The 23,309-nt window shown below is 39.8% G+C and overlaps 1 protein-coding gene and 1 non-coding gene across 2 annotated transcripts in view; one reads left to right on the top strand and one right to left on the bottom strand.

Annotated features, from left to right (window-relative positions):
• Positions 1–21,130, bottom strand: part of Ube2g1 (ubiquitin conjugating enzyme E2 G1) — a 97,999-nt gene extending 76,869 nt beyond the window's left edge. Inside the window, exon 1 of the mRNA XM_076870658.1 lies at positions 20,742–21,130. Within this exon, the coding sequence (XP_076726773.1) occupies positions 20,742–20,787 (46 nt within the window). The 5' untranslated portion in view covers positions 20,788–21,130. The remainder of the gene's footprint in view (positions 1–20,741) is intronic.
• Trnav-cac (transfer RNA valine (anticodon CAC)) lies at positions 1,314–1,387 on the top strand. The gene has a single exon. It is a non-coding gene; the product is annotated as a tRNA-Val (tRNA).
• Positions 21,131–23,309: the final 2,179 nt, after the last annotated feature.

The raw sequence follows: 23,309 nt of genomic DNA, 5'->3' as shown, positions 1-23,309 counted from the left end.
CAAAGAGCCCACTGAGAGATTTTAAATGATGAGCAAATAAAACACCATACTTGAAACATAAGGGTAAATTTTAGAACTCCAAGTACACAGAAAATCCTTTGAAACTTCAAAAAAAATTACACAGGAACAAAAATAGACTGATCTGGATCATTTTTCATTCACAGTCTTCTTAGGAGGAATTCTGGATATGGTTCACAAGGGAACAATGACAAAGTTCCCAGGGGAAAAGATTTTGAACCCAGAATTCAATCTTCAGAAAACCTAGTAATCAAATGTGGGGAGAAATCTCGTAATGCCACTTGAAATCACAAGAGCATTTTTCAGTACACATGGAATCAAAATTAATCAAGGGGGCGGGGGTTGTGGCTCAGTGTTAGAGCACTTGCCTAGCACATGTGAGGCACTGGGTTTGATCCTCAATACCACATAAAAATAAGTAAATAAAATAAAGGTATTGTGTCCATATACAAACAAAAATATTTTTTTTAAGGGGCTGGAGTTGTAGCTTAACAGTAGAGTGCTTGCCTAGCCCGTGCAAGGCCCTGGGTTCGATCCTTAGCACCACATAAAAGTAAATAAATAAAATAAAAGGTATTATGTCCAACTACAACTAAAAAATAAATATTAAAAAAAATTTTTAATAATCAAGCATACACTCTTTCTAAAAAAAAAATCAGAAAGAGGACAACATGAGGTAAAAGAAAAATGGTAGCTTAGTATGAGCCAGAAAAACTAAGTGAAGATAGAGGGAAGTAAGACTTTGGTATTTAAAGACTGTCCAAGAGACTAAGTTCCAATGATGAGAATGTCTCCTCTAGGTCCAAATCACTATTTGGTATTATAATGAACATATTAACACAACCATACAAATGCTGTTTTCTGTGGTGTTTTGTTTTGTTTTGTTTTTGAGACAAAAAACAGAAAACTATTTCAGTTATAAAAGAGAATATATTGGGATGGGGTTGTGGCTCAGAGGTAGAGCGCTCACCTAGCATGCATGAGGCACTGGGTTCAATCCTCATTGTCACATAAAGTAAAATAAAGACACTGTATCCACCTATAACTAAAAAATTTTTTAAATAAATAAATAAATAATAAAAGGATATAAACATTATTAACACTGGCAATATAACAATAATATGATTAACAAAATTAGGAAGAAGGGGGTAAGAGTGAGTTAATTTCTTCACCTTAATGAAGACAAGCATTAGAACAGCAATAAATATATAACAAAAATTAAGAGTAACTAGTATCATTAAATTCTTCACCTTTTATAGAAGTCAAACTCTCACATTAAGAGTGATCACAGGGCTGGGGATATAGCTCAGTTGGTAGAGTGCTTGCCTCACATGCACAAGGCCCTGGGTTCAATCCCCAGCATCATCCAAAAAAAAAAAAGGGATCATAAGCATGAATTATATTATGGAGAATGTGACAGGTAGGGGAGGACTTATTTTTCATTTTATTTTCTTTGGTATAGCTTATATATTTTTTATTTTTTACCATGAACATATATTATTTTTATAATTTTATTTTTTTTAAGATTTTTTTTGGGCTGGGGATGTGGCTCAAGCGGTAGCGCGCCCGCCTGGCGTGCGTGCGGCCCGGGTTTGATCCTCAGCACCACATACAGACAAAGATGTTGTGTCCGCCAAATACTAAAAAATAAATATTAAAATTCTCTCTCTCTCTCCCTCTTTCTCACTCTCTCTCACTCTTTTTTTTTTTAGTTGTTGATGGACCTTTATTTTTTATTTATTTGTATGTGGTGCTGAGAATCGAACCCAGTGCCTCAGCATGCTAAGCAAGCACATTACCGCTGAGCCACAACCCCGGTCCCTTTATAATTTTAAAAACTGCTTTAATAAAGAGTGAATTACAGCTTGTAATTCATAACATTATAATACTAGGTGTTTGAAAATAAGGCCCTATGTGCCAATACAGAAAGATGCCTACACTGTGTTAAGGAAAAAAAATCCAGATGAATAGCAATTCATTAAGATCATATTATGTGAGCTGGGCTTAGTGGACCATGCCTGTAATCCCAGCAGCTAGGGAGGCTGGGACAGAAGTCTTGATCTAGAGTTCAAAGCCATCCTCAGCAACTCAGCAAGTCCCTGTTTCTAAATAAAATTAAAAAGAAAAAGAAAAAAAAGGGCTGGGGATGTGGCTCAGTGGTTAGGTGCCCCAGCTTAGTGATTTCTTATCAAGATAAAATTAGACTTTCCATATAATAGCATTCATACTCCCAGATATTTACCCAAGTGAACTGAAAACAGATTAACCCAAAAACTTGTATAGAAATGTTCACAGAAGCTTTATTCATAATCACTACAAACTGGAAACAGACAAGATGTTCTTTAACATGGAAATGGATAAACAAATTGGTACAATGGAATGCAAACAATAGAAAGTACACAATGGAATATTATTCAGCAATAAACAATAGGCTACCAATTCATGCAACATGGGATGAATTTTAAATCCTTTTTGCTAGGTCAAAATAGCCAGACTCCAAAGCTACATGGGACATTCTGTAAAGGGCAAAACTATAGGGAAAGAGGACAGAGTTAAAACTCACATGACAGAGCTCTTGCTTACTATGTGTGAGGGTTTGATCCCCAGCACCACAACACATATTAAAAAAAAAAAGGGGGGGGGGGCTGGGGATGTGGCTCAAGCGGTAGCGTGCTCGCCTGGCAAGTGTGCGGCCCGGGTTCGATCCTCAGCACCATATACAAACAAAAAACAAAGATGTTGTGTCCGCCTAAAAATAAATATTAAAATTCTCTCTCTCTCTCTCTCTCTCTCTCTCTCTCTCTCTCTCTCTCTCTCTCTCCTCTTAAAAAAAAAAAAAGAAATAAAGAAATATTAAAAAAAAAAAATAAAAAGGAAACAGAACAATGGTTGCCAGGGAATGGTTGACAAAAATGGAGCCACAGAGAATTTTAGGGTACTTTTCTACATACTCCTGAAATGATGGTGAAAGGACTCTATGTTCTTTCCAAAACCCACAAAAATGTATATCTTAATGAATGAATTTTGATATATGCAAAACACATTTTTAAAATAAACCACATGGACAAGCACAGTAGCACATGCCTATAATCCCAGTGATGCAGGAAGCTGAAGCAGGAGGAATACAAGTCCGAACGAGGCCCTAAAGCAATTTAGTGAAACCCTATCTCAAAATGGCTCAGTGATTAAGTATCACTGGGTCCCAAAACCAAAAATAAATTCATAAATAAAATAAACCACATGGTTTTGTGCAGTGGTCCATGGGTCCCCAAGCCAAAAATACACAAATAAAATAAACCACATGGTTTTGTGCAGTGGTCCATGCCTGTAATCCCAGCTACTCAAGAGAATGAGGCAGAAAGATCCAAGTTCCAGTACAGCCTGGGCACCTTAGAGAGACCCTATTTCAAACAAAAATTAAAATGTCTACACACACACACACCTGTAATCCAGGCAGCTGAGACTGGAGGATCACTAGTTCAAAGTCTGCCTCAGGCAATGGTGAGGCAATAAGCAACTCAATATAGACTCTGTAATACAAAATAGGGCTAGGGATGTGGCTCAGAGTGCCCCTGGGTTCAATCCCCAATATTAAAAAACAAAATAGGGCTGGGGATATGGCTGCTCAAGTGGTAGCACGCTCACCTGGCATGTGTGCGGCCCAGGTTCAATCCTCAGCACCACATACAAACAAAAAGTCCTGGGTGATATTCCTCAGTGGTAGAGTGCCCCTGGCTTCAACCCCTATTACCACAAAAATTTTTAAATTTTTAAATTTTTCTTAAATAAATAAATCACATGGAATGAAGACTATAACAAATGACTTTACCTGTCTGGGTGATTATTCCTGATCTGAAATGGTTGGGACCAGAAAAAAATGTTTCAGATTTCAGGGTTTTTCTGATTTTAGAATATTTACATAGATTTTGCTGGCTGGGCATCCCTAATCCAAAAATTCAACACCCAAAGTATTTCAGGACATTTCAGTCTATGAGGGATGCTCAAATTGATATTACAAATTATGATAACCTCACTGAAAGGGATGGAAGGGGAAAAAAGCTGACCTAAGGGATTTGGGGAAGCAGTACTTGGACAAGTTAAAAAACAAGGACATAAACTGCTTTTAAGGACTGGGCATATATATAGCTCAGTTGGTAGAATGCTTGCCCTGCATGCACACGACCCTGGGTTCAATCCCCAGCACCACCAAAAATAAAAACAAAAACTGCTTTTAAATAGACTAGGAGATGGTAGCTGGGTTTTCCCCCAACTATCAATAAGAAAGAAAAGGAGGGCTGGGGATGTGGCTCAAGCGGTGGCGCGCTCACCTGGCATGCGTGCGGCCCAGGTTCGATCCTCAGCACCACATACAAACAAAGATGTATCCGCCGATAACTAAAAAATATTAAAAAAAATTCTCTCTCTCTCTCTCTCCCCTCTCTCACTCTCTCTTTAAAAAAAAAAAAAAAAAAAAGAAAAGAAAGAAAGAAAGAAAAGGAGAAGGAACATTCTAGGACTTTTTCTATTCAACAAGATAATTTACTGTGAACTTAGGTTTCACTTAATATATGTTGGCTGGTAGAAACATAGATGTATGTCTATGTGGAGTAATATTAAATATACAAACCACCTACTTTTCTCCTATAGAGCAGTGATACACCAGTAGAAATGAGTACTCCCAATGCCCAAATTTTGGTTTCTAGATCCCAGTCTTTGATTAAAAGAACCAGGGCTCCTTGAGCAAGTAGCTGACTCTAGGGCTAAGATAGGAAAAATATAAAATTCACAAGATAAGTACACCATATCTTACAGAAAATAAGGAAGTGAGCACATGTGTAGCTCAGTGGCCAAGTGCTCCTGGGTTCAATAAAAATAAAAATTATATGATTAATTTTGAATCAACTTGGCAAGACAACAACAGCTTATTTGGCCATAAGCTGTTCTATCGTTTCTGTGAAGGTATTTTAGATGAGATTAACATTCAAATCTGACTGAGTAAAACAGATGATACTTCTTAATGCCATTGGAACTCATCTACCCCACCAGCTGAAGGCTGTAATGGAAAACACTGCCCTCCCCCTCAAATAAGAGGTAATTTTGTCATGAGACTGCATTCAGACTAGAACTTCCCAGGGTCTCCAGACTAAATACATAAATCATGGAACTCCATTCTTATAAGAAATCTCTGGGGAGCTGGGATTGTGGCTCAAGTGGTAGAACGCTTGCCTAGCATGTGCAGGGCCCTGGGTTCGATCCTCAGCACCACATAAAAATAAATGAATGGAATAAAGATATTGTGTCCAACTACAACGAAAGGAAGGAAGGAAGGAAAGAAGGGAGGGAGGGAGGGAGAGAGAAAGAAAATCAATCTCTGAGTAAAAGTCTGAGTAATATAGATTCAACTCCAAAGAACAAAATAAAATGTACAAGTCCACAATGCATAAATAACTGAGTAAAACAAACAAATGGGACAGGAGAGATAAACCTTCCTTATAGAAGAATTCCAAATATAAGTAGATATTCCCTTCTTCAGGAGGTAAAGCTTAGTCCTTTCCACATGCACATAAGCTGGACTTAATAGCTTATAAAGAAAAGGGTAAGTGCTGGGGCAAGGGTAAGGTGGTTCATGATATAATTCCAGCTACTCTGGAGGCTGAGACAGGAGGACTGCAAGTTCAAGGACAAACTGGGCAATTTATCAAGTCCCTGCCTCAAAATAAAATCTCTTTTTCTTTTCTTTCTTTCTGGTACTGGGGTTGAACCCAGGAGCACTTTACCACTAATCCCCCCAGTACTTTATTTTTTATTTTGAAACAGGGTCTCACTAAGTTGCTTAGGGCCTCACTAAATTGCTAAGGCTGGCCTTGAACTTGCAATCCTCCTGCCTCAGCCTCCTTAGTCTGCTAGGATTACAGGTGTGCCCCACAGCACCCAGACCAAAATAAAATCTTTAAGAGCTGAGGATGTAGGGATGTACCTCAAGAGATAGAATGCTCCTGGGTTAAATTTCCAGTGACAAAAGAAAAGGAAAAGGGAAAACCAGTAATCTTACAGTAGAGAAACCTGATCAACACTACTGTAAACCAAGTGATCCAGATTTAAAACCCCAGTGCTGTAATGGGAATGAATACTATGTACCACTGGTTAAAGGATGAAAAGCAACTCATGTCTATGGTATTCTTCCTGAAAATCCATTTCACCAGTCTAATCATGCAGAAAACATTAGACAAATCAATTTAAGGGAAATTCTACAAAGTAAGACCTAAAAATTAAACAAACTCTGAGAAAGTCTCACAAACCAAGGGAGGCTAGGAAGACATGTCAGACAAATGCAATATGGCATCCTGCAACATAAGAAAGGACATCCAGGTGAAAAATATGGAAATCCAAATAAAGTATGGCTTTAGTTAGTAATGATATATCAATCCTGGCTCGTAATTGTGATAACTGTACCACACAAATTTAAAATATGGGTGTAGAGTATATAGGAACTCTCTGTACTAACCTCACAATTTTTCTGTATCTCTAAAACTGCTTTACAATTAAAAATTAAAAAACAACAACCACCACAACAAGGCTGGAGGATGTAGCTCAGTTGTAGAGCACTTATCCAACAATGCACTAGGCTCTAGGTTTAATCCCCAGCATCCCCTAAAAAAGAGCCTATCACACAGTTGCTCCCCCAACAGCTATGTAATATGTTTTAGAGGCTGAAGAGGGCAGCAGCACAAAACCCTTCCCCTGCACCACTGCTGCCCCTGCAAGAGTTAAATAAAACCAAACTGGGTAACAACAGTTCTGTTCTGTTTGTTTCCACCAGGCAAAAATTAAGGGCAAAAGCAGCAGCAAAGGCATGATCCTAAGGGAGAGAGGCAGAAACAACCAAAGAAGTCATTGAAAATAGTTTTTCCCTGGGGGAACAACTGCACCTTAAATGGTCACAGCAGTTTGAAAAAGGTTAGCAAACCTAAAGTCCTAGACCTCTATTGAGGACAATACAAATCACCCTATGCATTGCTAAATACAAAGAGAGAAAGAGACAGAGAGAGAGAGAGAGAGAGAGAGAGAGAGAGAGAGAAAGAAAAAATATAATCCTCTGCATATATATAGTAAAAGTTATTAAGTAAGACCAGAGTAACATTTTCTCTACACCAACCTTGAAACTGATACTTTAATTATAGAATCTTAAAGCATAGATGATGAGAAATAGACACTCAAAAAATAAAAGGGCTGGGGATGTGGCTCAGTGGTAGACTGCTCCTGCTCCTGGGTTCAATCCCCAGAGCAGGAAACAAACAAACAAAAAAGCAAAATTGCTTAATAAGGTAACCTGCATTTGAAATCTGGTTATATCATGTACCTGCTAAATAAACTTGGAGGCGGTGATGGTGGGGACCTCTTGGGCTGAGGTTGCCTGCTCTGCAGGTGCAAAACCCCAGGTTAATTGTAAACAACTCACAAACCATCAAGGACCATCACCATCATCATCATTTTTAAGAAACCTTAGAATTAAGTATATAAAATAAAATTTAAAGCCAAGTGTGGTGGCACACACCTGCAATCCCAGCAACTCAGAAGGCTGAGACAGAGAAAAATCACAAGTTTGAGGCCAGCTTCAGCAACTTTCTGAGGCCCTAAGCAACTTAGCAAGACCATTTCTTTTTCTTTCTTCTTTTTTTTTTTTTTTTTTTGGTACCAAGGATGGAACTCAGGGGTGCTAGACCACTGAGTCACATCCCTATCCCTATTTCGTATTTTATTTAGAGATAGCGTCTCGCTTTTGAGTTGCTTAGTGCCTCGCTTTGCTGAAGTTGGCTTTGAACTCGTGATCCCCTGCCTCAGCCTCCTGAGCTGCTGGGATTGCCAGTTTAGCAAGAACACTTTGAAATCAAAAATAAAAAGGGCTGGGGGTGTACCTCGGTTGGCTAAGCACCCCTGAATTCAATCCCCAGTACAAAAAAAAGGTTGGGGATATAGCTCAGTTGGTAGAGTGCTTGTGTTGCACTTAAGAGGCCCTGAGCTCAATCCCCAGCACCACAAAAAAAAAAAAAAAGAGAGAGAGAGAGAAAATAATTTTTTTTTTAATTGCTATCACTAGAGTTGTGTTCAGGCTGTTTTTGTTTTGTTTTTGTTTTTGTTTGGTATGGGGGATTGAACTCAGGGGCACTTGACCACTGAGGCACATCCCCAGCCTTTTGTATTTCATTTACAGACAGGGTCTCACTGAGTTGCTTAGCACCTTGCCATTGCTGAGGCTGGCTTTGAACTCCAGATTCTCCTGTCTCAGCCTCCCAACTCCATGGGGCCAGACTGATTTCTTAGAACTTCATTTACTATTTATATCTGTAACAAACATGGCTGGTTGTCACTCACTATTTACTTTTAATCTGTCAACTTTATCTTTGTTTTATCATGCCAAATGATTCTAATTACAATTTTCTCTATACTGATAAATGCAAAGATATTTTAAGCATATAACCAACCTAATGCTCTTAAGAGAGCCGAAATACTGATTCTGCTGTTATCCAAGTAGCCTTTTTCCTAAGAATCCTGCCTAATCTCCCCATCCTCTCTCAAGATTAATCCCTCCTTCCCAGTGCTACTTTCTATTTTCTGAAAATGCGTGTGCCAGCAAACTGATCTGTATTTATAATACTGTATTATAACTTTGTTTACATAGTATTGCCAAATGTAGCACTTCAAGAAAGGAATAAGATAACCTTTTATTCCGCCTTTCTCAATGCAGCTGCATTCAGGGCTCAATAAAATTAAGTGAATTTCCTATCTCAAATTATAGATTTGTTTCAACTTCCTATTTCTTCAAAGTGTTAATAATGACAATTATGCCGCTGTTTTTAACTATGAATAATAAGTTTAAAAAAGGAATTCTGTATGTGAAAAAAAAATGATAAGCTTCAGTTACAGGTAACAAAAAAACAGGTAAAAGGCATTAACAAGGATGTGGAGAAATTGTTATCATTCCTTGTATATTGCTGAAAGGATTTGTAAATTGGTGCACCTCTTATAAAAAAACAGTAAGGAAAGTCATCAAAAAATTAAATAGGGGCTGGGGATGTGGCTCAGTGGTAGAGTACTCCACTAGCATGTATGAGGCCAGGCCCATAAGGGGGGGGGGGGGGAGAGTGGGGAGGGAGAAAAAGAAAGAAAGAAAATTAAATGGAAGCCAGGAATGGCAGTGCACACCTATAATCTCAGAAACTTAGGAAGCTGAGGCAGGAGGATCCCAAATTCAAGGTCAGCCTCAAGAATTCAGCGAAGGCCCTAAGAAACTTAGTGAGACTTGTCTCAAAATAAAAGGGCTGGTAATGTGGCTCACTGGTAAAACATCTCTGGGTTCAATCGCTAGTACAAAAAAAAAGAAAAAGAGGAAAGAAAGAAAGAATTAAGAAATTACAAATAGAATTACTCAAAGTAGGTTAATTAATTGTAACAAATACAACATTATGGTGGAGCATGTTGATAACAGGGAAGGCTATGTATGTGTGAGGCAGGAGGTATAAGGGAAATCTTTCTAGCTCCTGACAAATTTTACTAAGAACCTACAACTGCTCTAAAATTTATTAAAATGAAAATAGAACTACTGTATGATCCAGCAAGCCCACTTCTGGGCATATATCCCAAAGAAATCAAAAGCAGGGTCTCCAAGAGATATTTGCACACATATGTTCATAGAAGCATTCACAAGAGCCAAGAGGTGGAAGCAACCCAAATATCCATCACAGGTGAATGGATAAACCACATATCATATACTCATAATAAATTATTATTATTTTTTAAACATTCCTCACTCAGGTTCTATTTATTTGTTTGTTTATTTGTTTGCTTAATATGGTACTGAAGATCAAACCCAGGACATGACATGTGCTAGGCAAGCGCTCTACCACTGAGCCACAATCCCAATACCTCATAATAGATTATTATCCAATCTTAAAAAGAAAGGAAACCACAGAGTATGGCGGCATATGCCTGTAATCCCAGTGGCTCGGGTGGAGGATGGCAAGTTCAAAGCCAGCCTCAGCAAAAAGCAAGGCGCTCAACAACTCAGTGTAGACCCTGTCTCTAAATAAAATACAAATAATAGGGCTAGAGATGTGGTTCAGTGTTCAAGTGCCCCTGAGTTCAATTCCCATACCCCAAAACAAAACATGGATGAACCCTGAGGACATTATGCCAAGTGAAAGGAGCTAGTCACAAATACTGCATGATTCTACCACACAAGGTACCTAAAGTAGAAACAAAGAATGAGAGGAATGGAGGAGCGATTTAATGAGCACAGCTTCAGATCTGTACAATGAAAAAATCCTGGAGGTCAGTTTCACACCAATGAATTGACTTAAAATAAAACTGCCTGATTAGCCAGGCACAGTGGTGCACACCTGTAAATCCCAGTGGATGAGAGGCTGAGGCAGGAGGATCCCAAGTTCAAAGCCAACCTCTACAACTTAGGGAGGCCCTAAAAGCAATTTATGAGACCCTGTCTCAAAATAAAATACAAAAGGGTTGGAGATGTAGCTCAGTGGTTAGACACAATCCCCAGTAGCAAAACAAAACAAAAGAAAACCCTGCACGATTTATAATGGCTGAGATGGTAAATTTTATGTCACTTTTAAACCACAGGGAAAAAAAGAAAAATGGCTTAGTGCCTCAATAAGTTGCTGAGGCTGGTCTCAAACTCGTGATCCTCCTGCCTCAGCCTCCCAAGTCACTGGGATTACAGGTGTGCACCACTGCATCTGGCTCTTCCCATCAGTTTTTTTATTATTGTTTCTTTTGTTTTTGAGGGACTGGGGATTGAACCCATGGCCTTATGCATGCATGGCAAGCACTCTACCAACTGAGCTCTTTCCCCAGTTCCTCTTCCCATCAGTTTTAACAAGACTACTTTTAAAACAAAAGTAGTCTTCCACCTATACAAGGAAACTAGGTAAGAAAAATCCTGAAGTTATCAATAAAGAAATAGTGTGAAATGCATTCACACTATTACAACTAATTAGAAATTTTTTAAAAATTTTAAAAAAGAAACTGTATGTAAGGGAGGAAGAATACCCATAACCACATAACTTTTGTTGTCATCTTAATCTTTTCTGAAAAATCCAGAGGTTTAACAGCTTGCTGGGGCTCCTTTTCTGATGGTCTATAGAGCACCCCCTGCCAAATACCCACCTGCCTCTCAAGAAAAACTCAAAACCCAAGCACTTAGCTGCTGCCTCTGCCACCTGCAGAGCAGAAGCTGACATAAAGTTGCTGAAGCTGGCTTTGAACTTGAGATCCTCCTGCCACAGCCTCCAGAGCAGTTTGGGGTTCAGGCCAGCAGGAACCACCAGGCTGTAATATCTTATTGTTTCAATTTGCATTTCCCTAATGTCTAATGATGTTACATCTTTCCATTTGCTTATTTGCCATCTGTGTGTCCTCATCAGCAAAATGACTATTCATGTCTTTTGCCCATTTTCTAAATGGATGGGGTTTTTTTTATTGTTGGGTTCAGAGATTTTATGTATTGTAGAAACAACTCTTTTCCAGATATGTTCTTCCAACCTGTAACTTGTCTTTTCATCCTTTTAATAGGGTCTTCCACAGAATAAATGTTTTTAATTTTGATAATGTCCAGCTTATCAGTATTTCCTTTTATGGATCACACTTTGAGAGTCAGTCATGTCTAAAAACTCTTCACCTAGAGAACACTTTGTCTTTAAATAGAAACCCTGGTAAGTATGTCTTACATAAGAAAAAGAAAATGATAATGCAATTAAAGTGTATGCACATTCAAAAGCAAATCAAAGCAGTGTCTCCTCAAATAAATGGCATTTTTTAAAATGTTTAAACTTTTTAAACTGTTATTTAAAAGCAAGCTTGCTTTATAAGAGTAAAGTAAGCAGGGCATAGTGGTACATGCCTGTTAATCCCAGCAACTCCCAAAGTTGAGGCAGGAGAATAAGAAGTTCCAGGCCAGTGAGACCCTTGCCTTAGTGAGACCCTATCTCAAAATAAAAAATAAAAAGGGATGAGGTGTGGCTCTTTGGTAAAGTGCCCATGGGTTCACTTCCCAATAACCCCACCTCCCCTATCCCCCAGAAGAGTAAAGCAAAAACAATTGCCAGGTAAAAGTTTAAATGAATTATTTGTCACTCATACTTTGAAACATATCTTTAACCAATAGAAGGGTAGATAAGTAAAGCTAAGAAAAGCAGAGAAAGAGCAGTATTAAGTTTTTCTAAGATTTAGAAATGGATATAAAATGTAAAAAAAAAAAAATTCAATTACAAAAAACTATCTTTTCACAAATTTTAGAGGACATAACTTCATAAAGAAAGGTCTACATCTCTACAACAACGGCAAATTATAATTTTTTTCCAGAAGTTTCTCTTAAGGCCAGAATCTATCAATGAAACAAGCACTTATAAAAACTCCTGGTTTGTTCAAATGAGTCTATCCTACAACAGGGAAAAGTTGAAATTGCTGTATTTTAACAATTAAATATTTTATTTTCCAAAAATGCATTTTATTCTTTTGTTTTTCCTGGCAGTGTTGAGGATTTAACCTAGGGCCTCCCGCATACTAGGCAAGTCCTCTACCCAGAGCCACACCCCAGCCTTTTTTATATTTTTATTTTGAGGCTGGGTTTTGCTAAATTGTCCAGTCTGGCCTCAAACTTGTGATCCTTCTGCATCAGATTCTAAGTAGCAGGGATTAAAGGTATGTATCCACAACCAGCCTTGTTTTATTCTTCTTTTTCTGTACCAGGGATTGAAGGAGGGGGGGGGGTGCTTAACCTCCCAGAGCTGCTAGGATTACAGAAGAGTTCTTACATGTCCAGCCTCATTAAGAGTTCTTACATGTCCAGCCTCATTTTATTCTTTATTCAGTCATTTATGTGTTAATACAAATAATTCATGCTCATTACAAAACTTGAAAATGTTTCCTCTTTCTCATTTGTAGTTTTCTATATCTGAAATGCAATTAAATTTTTATATGACTACACTATGTTTACCTTGTCAAGATTACTTCCAAAAGCACATACTTTCTCTGAAAAGTTATTTTCTAAAAAACAATGAAAAATGATATCAGAAGAACCCTTAGAGATTCTGATATCTAAATTCTAACAAAAATCTAAATTCTAAGAAAAGTATTATAAAAAGTTAGAAATGCCAAAATACTCATCCTAAATTGATCTGATTACATTAAAATAAAAAGAGCACTTGATATTTTACTTGTTTGAAACAAGGACTCACCCACACGAGTTTACCTACCAGAAGACGGCATACCCTCCCTGCCACAGCACAGTTTTACTAAGAACAAAATAATACAAAGAATTGAAATTCATCTTGAAAGTGCAGTCCCTCTTCACCTGCAAAATGGAAGTCAAAGGATTCAGGGTAGAGTGTCTGCTCAGCCTGATGGATTCAATACTCAATACCTCAAAAAAAGGGGGGGCGGGGTCAAAATGATGCTGTAGTACACATTTGTAATCCCAGCTACTCAAGAGGTGGAGGCAGTAGTATCCCAAGTTTGAAGCCATCCTAGGCAGTACTGTCTCAAAATAAAAAATTAGGCTGGGCGCAGTGGCACACGCCTGTAATCTCAGTAGCTCAGGAGGCTGAAGCAGGAGGATCCTGAGTTCAAAGCCAGCCTCAGCAAAAACGAGGTGCTAAGTTACTTAGATGCTAAGTAACTCAGTGAGACCCTGTCTCTAAATAAAATACAAAACAGGGCTGTGGATGTGGCTCAGTGGTTGAGTGCTCCTGGGTTCAATCCCCAGTACCAAATAAATTAAAATAAATAATAAAATGGGCTGGGGTATAGAGCAATGGTAGAACCTGAGTTCAACTAGAACCACAAAAAAAAAAAAAAAAAAAAAGGCAACAACAGTCAACAATACAGGACTGACTGCTGGGTTATCAGACTTTCCACCCTAGACATCTCTAATAATAAACAAGGCATTTATATGTAGAAGTATCACAAAATATCTGTACTAAAGTAAACTGTACAATAAAACTATATGCTTTGGTACCACTTTATAGTAAGCATAGGAGTGTACTAATACACTGATAAAAATTGACAAATTGTAGAGTTCAGTTCAACATTTAAATATATTCAACAGAGCTAGGGCTAGGGCTGAGCCATAGTGCACTTGCCTGGCATGTGTGAGGTACTGGGTTTGATTCTCAGCACCACATATAAATAAATAAAATAAAGGTCTATCAACAACTAAAAAAGATACTTAAAATAAATAAATGAATATATTCAACATTAAAATATATATATATATATATATATATATATATACACACACACACACACACACACACACACACACAAAACAGTATTTTAGATTTAGAAAGCGTGGTTGTCCAAAACAAAGATTAATATAAAAAGTATGCTTCATTTGAAGTATTTTATTTAGGGAAAATTAAACCACCACATTATTATTATTTTTTTTTCTTTTTTAAAGTTCTTGATGGACTTTATTTTTTTTATTTAATTATATGAGATGCTGAGAATCAAACCCAGTGCTTCACACATTTGAGGCAAGTGCTGTACCACTGAGCCATAACCCCAGCTCCAAACCACCAATTATTAAAAACTAAATTTCATTATATTAGCAAAGCTATTCACTAAATGACAAATTATTTACTTAGTCATTTGCTTCTTAATGTTAAAGAAAATTTTTTTTATTCACTAAAAAGTTGCCAGGTGCAGTGATAAACACCTATAATCCCAGCAACTTGGGTGGCTGAGACAGTAGGGTCACCACATTGGAGGCCAGTCTCAGCATCTTAGTGAGGCCCTCAGCAACTCAGTGGGATCCTGTCCCAAGACAAAAAATAAAAAAGGGTTAGGAATGCAGTTCGATGGCAAAACACCCCTAGGTTCAAATAAAAATATTCACTAAAAAGTTAAGGCTTTTTTAGATTCTATAACAACACAATAATTGAATAATCCTTGATATTCCTTCAACTTCAGGAAATGTAAACTATACAATACCACTCCCAATGAAAATGTTTGCTTGATTTATGCTTTTTCTGTGACACTGTATTCAGTACAATATGCAGTATCTGCATTATTTCTGTATTACTGTTAATGATTTCTGGATATAAAAAGTACCAACTTCTGTTAAGTAACTAATAATTTGATGCAATGTAAATTTACTTGTAGGAATTCCTTCCATTTCTAAATACGTGGATTATCAACTTCTTTTAATTTTTTGCGGGGGGTTGTGCTGGGGATTAAACCCAGGGCCTTGTGCATGCAAGGCAAGCAATCCACCAACTGAGCTATATATATCCCCAGGCCAACTTTTAATAGTATAACCCTATCACACATAATATTCTTCTACTTCATAGAGTAATAATCAATTACTCTATTCTGCTTAGCTAAGATTGTTATTGTTATATAGTATAGAAAGGCCAATAAGAAATATTAAATCTTTCTAACTCCTCCATTCTTTGAATGGCCTATGAATTGCAGAGCTGCTGATGAAACCACATAACACAAAACTTGAAATTGGGTCCCTTGTAGGTGATCCTCCAAGGGAGAAAACAGGGCACCTTACAGTGCGACTCAGACCACCAGCTTAACATTCACCCCCAAGTGCTACTTTAAAAACTGGATTCCAGCCGGGTGCAGTTGCACACATCTGTAATTCCAGTAGCTCAGGAGGCTAAGGCAGGAGGATCAAGAGTTCAAAGCCAGCCTAAGGAATGATGAGGCACTAAGGAACTCAGTAAGACCCTGTCTCTAAATAAAATACAAAATAGGGCTGGGGTTGTGGCTCAGTAGTTGAGTGTCCCGGAATTCAATCCCTGGTACCACCCCCCACCCCCAAAATTGATTCCAGTCAAGTACTATGGTAAATGTCGACAAACCAAACACTGTCTCAATATAAAAAAGGCTGGGGATGCAGTTTAGTGATGAAGCACCCTGATTCAATCCCCAGTACTAAGTGGGTAAAAAACCTGGATTCTAAGATCCCATTAAGACATACATAGTGATAATATTTGGAGATGAGGCCAGGAATCTATTTTTTACAGAGATGAGGCCAGGAATCTATTTTTTAAGTAATTCTATTGTTTACCAAGTCTGAAAAACACTTCATCACAACCTGCTTACATGGGTGGCCAGGAAACTGCAGATCTTGAAATTTTCCAGATTACTTTCAAATGTACAACCAAGATTTCTACTGTAAAAGAAGCCAAATTATTTTACTGTTAATGCATAAAGGAATTCTTCCTAGTTCTAGAATGTCTATGAAAATATGGAATACCTATGTATGCCTACGAAAACATAACTAATGAAAATCTTTAAAAAAAAAAAGCTTAAAAAGGGTCTTCTTATTTCTTAAAACTGCTCTTCATAATAAAATTTAGTATGGTCAATGTAGGAAACAAGTTGAACTAACCCCAAATTTCTTCTCCATTAAATGTCAACATCAAAAAAAGCTTGGTATTGGGCTAGCCTGGCATGCGTGCGACCAGGGTTCCATCCTCAGCACCACATACAAAGATGTTGTGTCCGCCGAAAACTAAAAAATAAATATTAAAAATTCTCTCTCTCTTTCTCTCTCTCTCTCTCTCAAAAAACAAAAAAAAAGCTTGGTGCTATCTTCCTTCGGTCTATGACAAATTCAAAGGCATCTTTTCCTTGATTCTGCAGCATGTTGACTTTAAGTTGATAATGACTAATATATATCTTTTACCTTAAAACTCTCAGGCTAGGAGTGTACCCTCAGCAGTAGAATTCTTGTCTAGCTTGTGCAAGGCCCTGGGTCTAATCCAAACACCACAAACACAAAAACACTCATGAATTTAATGTGTATTATTCTGTACAATAAATTTTATTAAGATGAGAAAACCGATTTGCCTAGTTACTGGATGAATTAGTTTCAAATAACCTTTTAAAATCTTATTTCATGATTGTCTCAGTTATTACTTCCTTACAAGCAATATACACAATTAAAAAACAACTCTAAAAACAGTCTCTAAAATAAGGTCTTCGTTCTAGCAACACCACTAACAGTACCTGTGACCTTAGGCAAATTATTTAACCTCTCTAAACCTCTATTTCCTTTTGGGGGGATTAAATGAGATAATACATGTTAAGGACTCAGTACTTGGTTTATGTCAGTCCTCAGTAAACATTAGTCCATATATATGTATATAGGAACCTCTCTGGAAGACACACAAGTGTCAATGATGGTACCTTCCATGAAAAAAAAAAAAAAAAAAAAAACATGGGGAGAAAAGACTATATATTTTTGAACTCTGTATTTTAACTAGTGCTTATAAATTAATTTTTAAAAAGAACTTTTTTAAAATTGAGCTCCTGTGCTGAGGAATTTCTTAGTATTTAACTTATTGCATTGCAAAAGTTGAACTGCCATTACTGAATTTGCAAAGGAGTAAGTCATAATCTAATAATATCACAAAGAAATATACAACCTATCTTATTTCATGAATCTGTTTTCTTACTTGCTTTACAATTGCCATAATGGCCTTCACTAAAAGAATACCTTAACCCACTGGTTCTCAATATGGGATGATTTTTGTCCAGGAGATACTTGGCAATAGAGACATTTCTGTTTTCACAACTGGGAATATACTACTGGCATCTAGTGGGTAGACACCAGGAACACTACTAAACAACCTATAATTCACAGCGTAGGCCCCCACAACAATAATCAGCCCAAAATATCATTGGTACTAAACTTGAAAAAACTCTGCAAATCCAAGTAAACCATTTTGCTTGATTCTGAAAGTAACCAAATCTTCATTACAATGACAACCCGTCTGATAATTTCTCTCAGGTAATGAACTAAAATCCTTACCACTGGCAGACTAAAGGCAAAATAAAGAAGTCACTGTTGACCGCTCATGTTGAAAGTTTCTGAAACTCTACTTCTGGAAGGGCTTACAGGTTTATGTTTTCCACTTAATTAAATACACTTCAAGATTTTTAAAGCACTTATCAAACCTTTCAAAAGTTCACTATAAGTGATTTCAAGAGATTATAGTTTTTTGGGGCTGGGGATGTGGCTCAAGCGGTAGCACGCTCGTCTGGCATGTGTGCGACCCAGGTTCAATCTTCAGCACCACATACAAAACAAAGATATTGTGTCTGCCGAAAACTAAAAAATAAATATTAAAATTCTCTCTCTCTCTCTCTCTCTCTCTTAAAAAAATAAAAATAAAAATAAAAAAGAGATTATAGTTTTTTAATTCTTTCCTGTTTTCAAGTGATATTTGAAGAAGTAGAAATAGACATATTCCAGTCTACATGCTACTAAAGTAAAACAAGGGCTTTATTTTAAATAGTTATCAAGTCTTTCAAAATAAACTTGAAGTTTCTGATTCCAGTTACACTGCTTTGATCTTCTGTTCCATACATTAACATCCTTCAAAAATTTAAGAAAATATTAAGGGCTGGGGATATAGCTCAGTTGGCAAAGTGCTTGCCATGCATGCACAAGGCCCTGGGTTCAACCACACACAAAAAAAATATAATATATATTATATATATAATATATATATTGTATATATATATTATATAATATATATATATATACACACACACACACACACACACACAAGTTCTGATTAAGAAAGCAAGAAAAGTTAATTAGAGTTAAGTAACTTTACAATGAGGCTTGAAAAATTACAAAGTAAATCATTCTTTCCTCTACATTAAAGTATTTTTAGTGTGCCCTATCAGAAAATCAACCATTCATAACGAGCACTTTGAGAGGTGTTTTATCAACATTTGAAATATTGTTTTAAAAAAAAAGAATGCAAAACTAAAGCAAGTTTTCACTAAAATCTGCAACTGGTTCACAAATAGCAAAGTTCTGACATACTGCTACTGCTAACACTGCTATTAGTCATATTTTACTTTCTTAGTAACTGCGAAACTTCTTTTGCACCTTCTAAAATGTATATCTTTTCCATTATGTAAGAGTTGAGCTTACTCAGGAAGTTGAAGCAGGAGATTTACAAGTTCAAGACCATCCTCCCAATTTAGGAGACCTCCCAACCACCACACCTCGGCTCAAAAAACAGTCTGGGATCATAGCTCAGTGGTAAAGAGTTCCTGGGTTCAATCCCTGGGGCGGGGGGGGGGGGGGGGGGGGGGATACTGCTTTAATATTTAGTATTTATTTATATTCAGTAGTTCACCATATTAAAAAAACTTATCCTGATTAAAGAATTCTTAGGAAGACAAAAGAAAACCTTCATTCTTTTCTTAAAAAAAAAAAAAAAAAGACATAAAAAGGGCTGTTTGCAAATACAAGGTGCAATAAAGGTGCTATACTTCTGCTGCTGCTTTTCTAACACACTATTCCTGGTGGGTATAGTATCATTAGAACTTTTCCACTCACTTCAAGCCACTCCCCCTGACCATCTAGAACTTTAATACTAGTCCAAACCTGCTTGCTCATGATCTAATAATAAACTTAATTATACAATCTGTAACAGCCCCCGACAACCTTTTCCTTAAGAAGCCACAAAGGTGATTTAACTAACACCTCAAACTCACAATCCATTTCAAAGACAGATTTCTTCATTGCAGCCTTAAGTTTCTACATCCAGGGTTAAGGGAGTCTGGCTGCAGAATGAGGGGGAACATCGCCTGAACCCGGATTGACATTTACGGGGCGCTGGACAGCAGGGGTAACTGCTGGTTCATCTCTCTTTAAATCTGGCAGCACGTGGGGCGGCATTGTGAAGCCACCAACCCGCCACCCCCCCTTACACTCCGCACACGTAGGCCCCCAGCGCGCATGCTCGGCTCACACAGTCCTAGCAGAGTAGGAGCCAACCCCCTAAAAAGTCAACCTGGAAGCCGCAAACGGCCGGAGGCCGGGACAATGGGGGAGGGGGACGCACTCTTCCAGGCAGGATGACCAGGCCACCGCCCCTAGTCAGAGACTGGGAGCGCAGCCCCGGGGGTCTGCGAGCCTGCGCGGGAGCCTGAGCCGCCGCAAGCACAAAGCCCGAGCCGGCCAGCGAGCCGCTGTCCCCAGTGCCCGCTCCTACCCTCCCCCAGCCGGGTGGCGTAGCCGGAGCCGGTGCCAGGCGGAGGCAGGCGAGGCGGCGTCCCGCAAGCCGCCGGGTTCCCGGACACCGCGCGCCAGCGCCCAGGCCGCCCTGGCCGCCGCTTTTGTTGTGGGCCGTAACTCCGTGGACCCGACGCTGCCCGGGGAGAAGTTTTGCGCGTCTCCCCTATCCGGCCCGGGTTCAGCTCCTATCGCCCACTCTTGGCCCCAGTTGCCCTGCACCGCTTGGACTCCAGCGTCAAGGACTCACCGCCGCGCGGGGTCCAGACGCTCCAGCTGCCCCAAGGTCCGGCGGCCTCCGCCGCACCTGAGCCCCGGGACCCGCCCCTCAGAGAGGGTCAGTCAGGCCCGGGATCCACAGCCCCTCCCCCGCAACGCCCCACCGAACAGTGGGGGAGGGGGCGACCACCCTCCTACTCCCGGGGCGCCAGGCCCCGTCCAAGGGCCAAGGCAGGGACGCGTCCCCGCCCCCAAAACCCTCTGAAAGCCAGGCAAGAAGTGCTGGGCCCGGCTGGGACCAAGCCCGTGCTCCCCGCCCTCGCAGGCCTGGACCCCTCGCCGCCCGGCCGCCGGCCGAAAGGAGGGAGGAGGCAGTGGGCACCACTGTCCGCGATCGCGGCCCGGCCAGGCGCCCCGCCGCCCGCCTGCTCACCTGCCAGCTGTCTTCGCAGTAGCAGCGCCGACTGCAGCTCCGTCATCCTCCCCGCCAAGGGCCCGGGCTGGCGCCGGGGCTTCCGAAGGGTTAGGGACAGGCTCTGGGGGCGGCTGGAGCTGGGTGTGCTGAGGAACACGGGCCCCGCGACCGGATCGCGGAAGCCAAGGGAGGCCGGGCTCGGGCAGCGAGAGCGGCACCTCGCCGGTGCGGGTCCACTCGGTTCGACTCTTCTCACAGCGCCTCAAGCCCGGAAGGGGAGGGTACCCGGGCCGCCGCGGCGCGCACTGGGACTTCGCTCGCCCGCTTCCCTCCTTCAACCCGCCAGTCGGCCCCACCGGTGCCTTCCCCCGCCACTGCCTCACTGCGCGCAGGGCCGCTCCGCGCAAGCGCGCTGGGCCTGCCTACTTCAGAAGCTGCCCGCCCGCTAGCCCGACCCTCTGGCTCCCTGCCCCGCCTCCGGCAGTGGAGCTCCGCCCCCTGAGCGCTGTTGCCCGGGCTGCCGCCATCTTGGGAAGGTCCACGCCCGGCTGGCAGCCAAACCCTCAGCTAGTAGACGCCCCGCGGACGCCATGACAAAGAGGTCGCGGAGGGTCAGGACGCCACCTCTAGTTTGAAGTGGTTTGGGAGTAAAGAAGCCAAAAGAAGCAGTAGTTGTCTAGTTGTTGGCGAGTATCCAGCAGCAATCAAACTCTACACAGATGGTGTGCGAATTAATCATTGTTAGAAAGCCAAACTTAATGCAGATGTTCCCCATTTTAAGCAACTGTCAAAACAGGGAATATATACTGATAATTCACTTTTCATGAAGAATGCACAAAAAGATTCTTGAAATAAGGAAAATGTTCTGCATTTCATAGTATAAAACCATTAAATAAATCGATAATAACGCTCCATTGAGTAGGGTGAGTTAAGACTAGCAAAATCTGACATGTAATTCAAACTGGCATCCATAAAGGAACCTACTATGTAAAATCAAGGTGTGAAAGCCAAGGTTTAGGAAAAAACCTTACTCAGCCCTATGTCCTCTTCCCCATTCTAGCAGTGTTGTGCCTTTTGAAAACAGTCTCAAAGAAATGGAACAGAAGAACAACCAACAGTAGTGACACTTAAATTTCTATGTTCCTTCAACAAATGTTTATTAAACCCCTACTGTCTATGTACTTGGACTATAGAAGACACAAAGAAGCTCAGTGTGGGAAGACAGCTCTGTTCCTACCCTCAAAAGGCATAGGTTTCTGTAAGCTCCAGGTGAAGTAAACGGGAGAAGCCAATTCCAACAGTTTTTTTTTTTTTCTTATAAAAAATACTGAATTAGCATGTGCAAGGTCCCAGGTTCAATCACCACCACCACCAAAAACAAAAAACATCAAAAAAAAAAAAAAAAACTTGTCTAATTATTCCCAAATCTTAGGGTTGAGGATGTAGTAGCAGAGTTGCCTAGCATATGTGAAGCCCTGGGTTAGATTCCCAGTTTTACCAATAATAATTCCCAAATCCTTACCTCCTTCCCAAATTTTTCAACAGAAGTTCAGAACTGCATATCCAACTTTCTCAACTTTCCTTTAATTAGCATTTACTGAGCATCTACTATGAGTTAGAGATGACTCTAAGATCTGAGGTCCAAGTGTGAACTAGACAGACCAGATCCTTAACCTCATAACACTGATACCCAGGGTGAGAGGACACTCAGAAGACAGAAGCAAATGAATATTTAAACAAAGCACTTTATCCAGGCATAGTAACTCCAGTGACTCAAGAGACTGAAGCAGGAGGATCATAAATTCAAGGCCAGCCTCAGCGACTTAGACCCTCTGCAACTTAGCAAGAACCTCTCTCAAAATTTAAAATAATAATAATAAAAACCTAGGCATAGTAGCTCACACCTGTAATTCCAGAGACTCAGGAGGCTGAGGCAGGAGGATTGAAAATTCAGAAAAGACCAGCCTCAGCAAATTAGTGAGGCCCTGAGGACTTAGTGAGACACTGTCTCAAAAAAATAACAACATAAAAAAAGAGCTGGGGATGTGGCTCAGTGGTTAAGCAACCCTGGGTCAGTCTAATCCCCAGTACAAATAAGAAGGAGAAGAACAACAACTGAGGATGTCGCTCAGTGGTAAAGCACTCCTGAATTTAAACCCCAATTCCTAAGTAAATAAATAAGGCTTTGGATTATAATAAGTGATATGATTGAAATTAATAGGGTGAGTGAGTAGCTGAAAAAAAAAAGAAGTTTCTTCTAGATAACATTTTCAGGGAAAGCATCTCCCAGAACATTACATTTGGGTTGAGATTACAAACAGGATGTCTCATTTGAAGATTCTAGGGAAGAACATTTTCAGGCAAAGGAAGCAACCACTATGAAGACTCTCAATATCAAAGAGCTCAGCTCAAAGAAGAGAAGGGAGGCCAACAGAGTGGGACAGCTACACTGCAGCCTAATGAACAAGGGGCTCTGAGTAGAGATTAGAGAGATATGTGTGTGGATCATCCCACAAAGGGCCTTGTGGATCACAACAAAGAGTTTGGAATTTAGTGTGGCTACAATGGAAGCCTTGGGAGGGGAGT

The sequence above is a fragment of the Callospermophilus lateralis genome, chromosome 11, assembly GCF_048772815.1.
Source record: "Callospermophilus lateralis isolate mCalLat2 chromosome 11, mCalLat2.hap1, whole genome shotgun sequence".
NCBI lineage: Eukaryota > Metazoa > Chordata > Mammalia > Rodentia > Sciuridae > Callospermophilus > Callospermophilus lateralis.
Note: the sequence above shows the minus strand (reverse complement) of the source record. Positions and strands in the feature narration are given on the sequence as shown.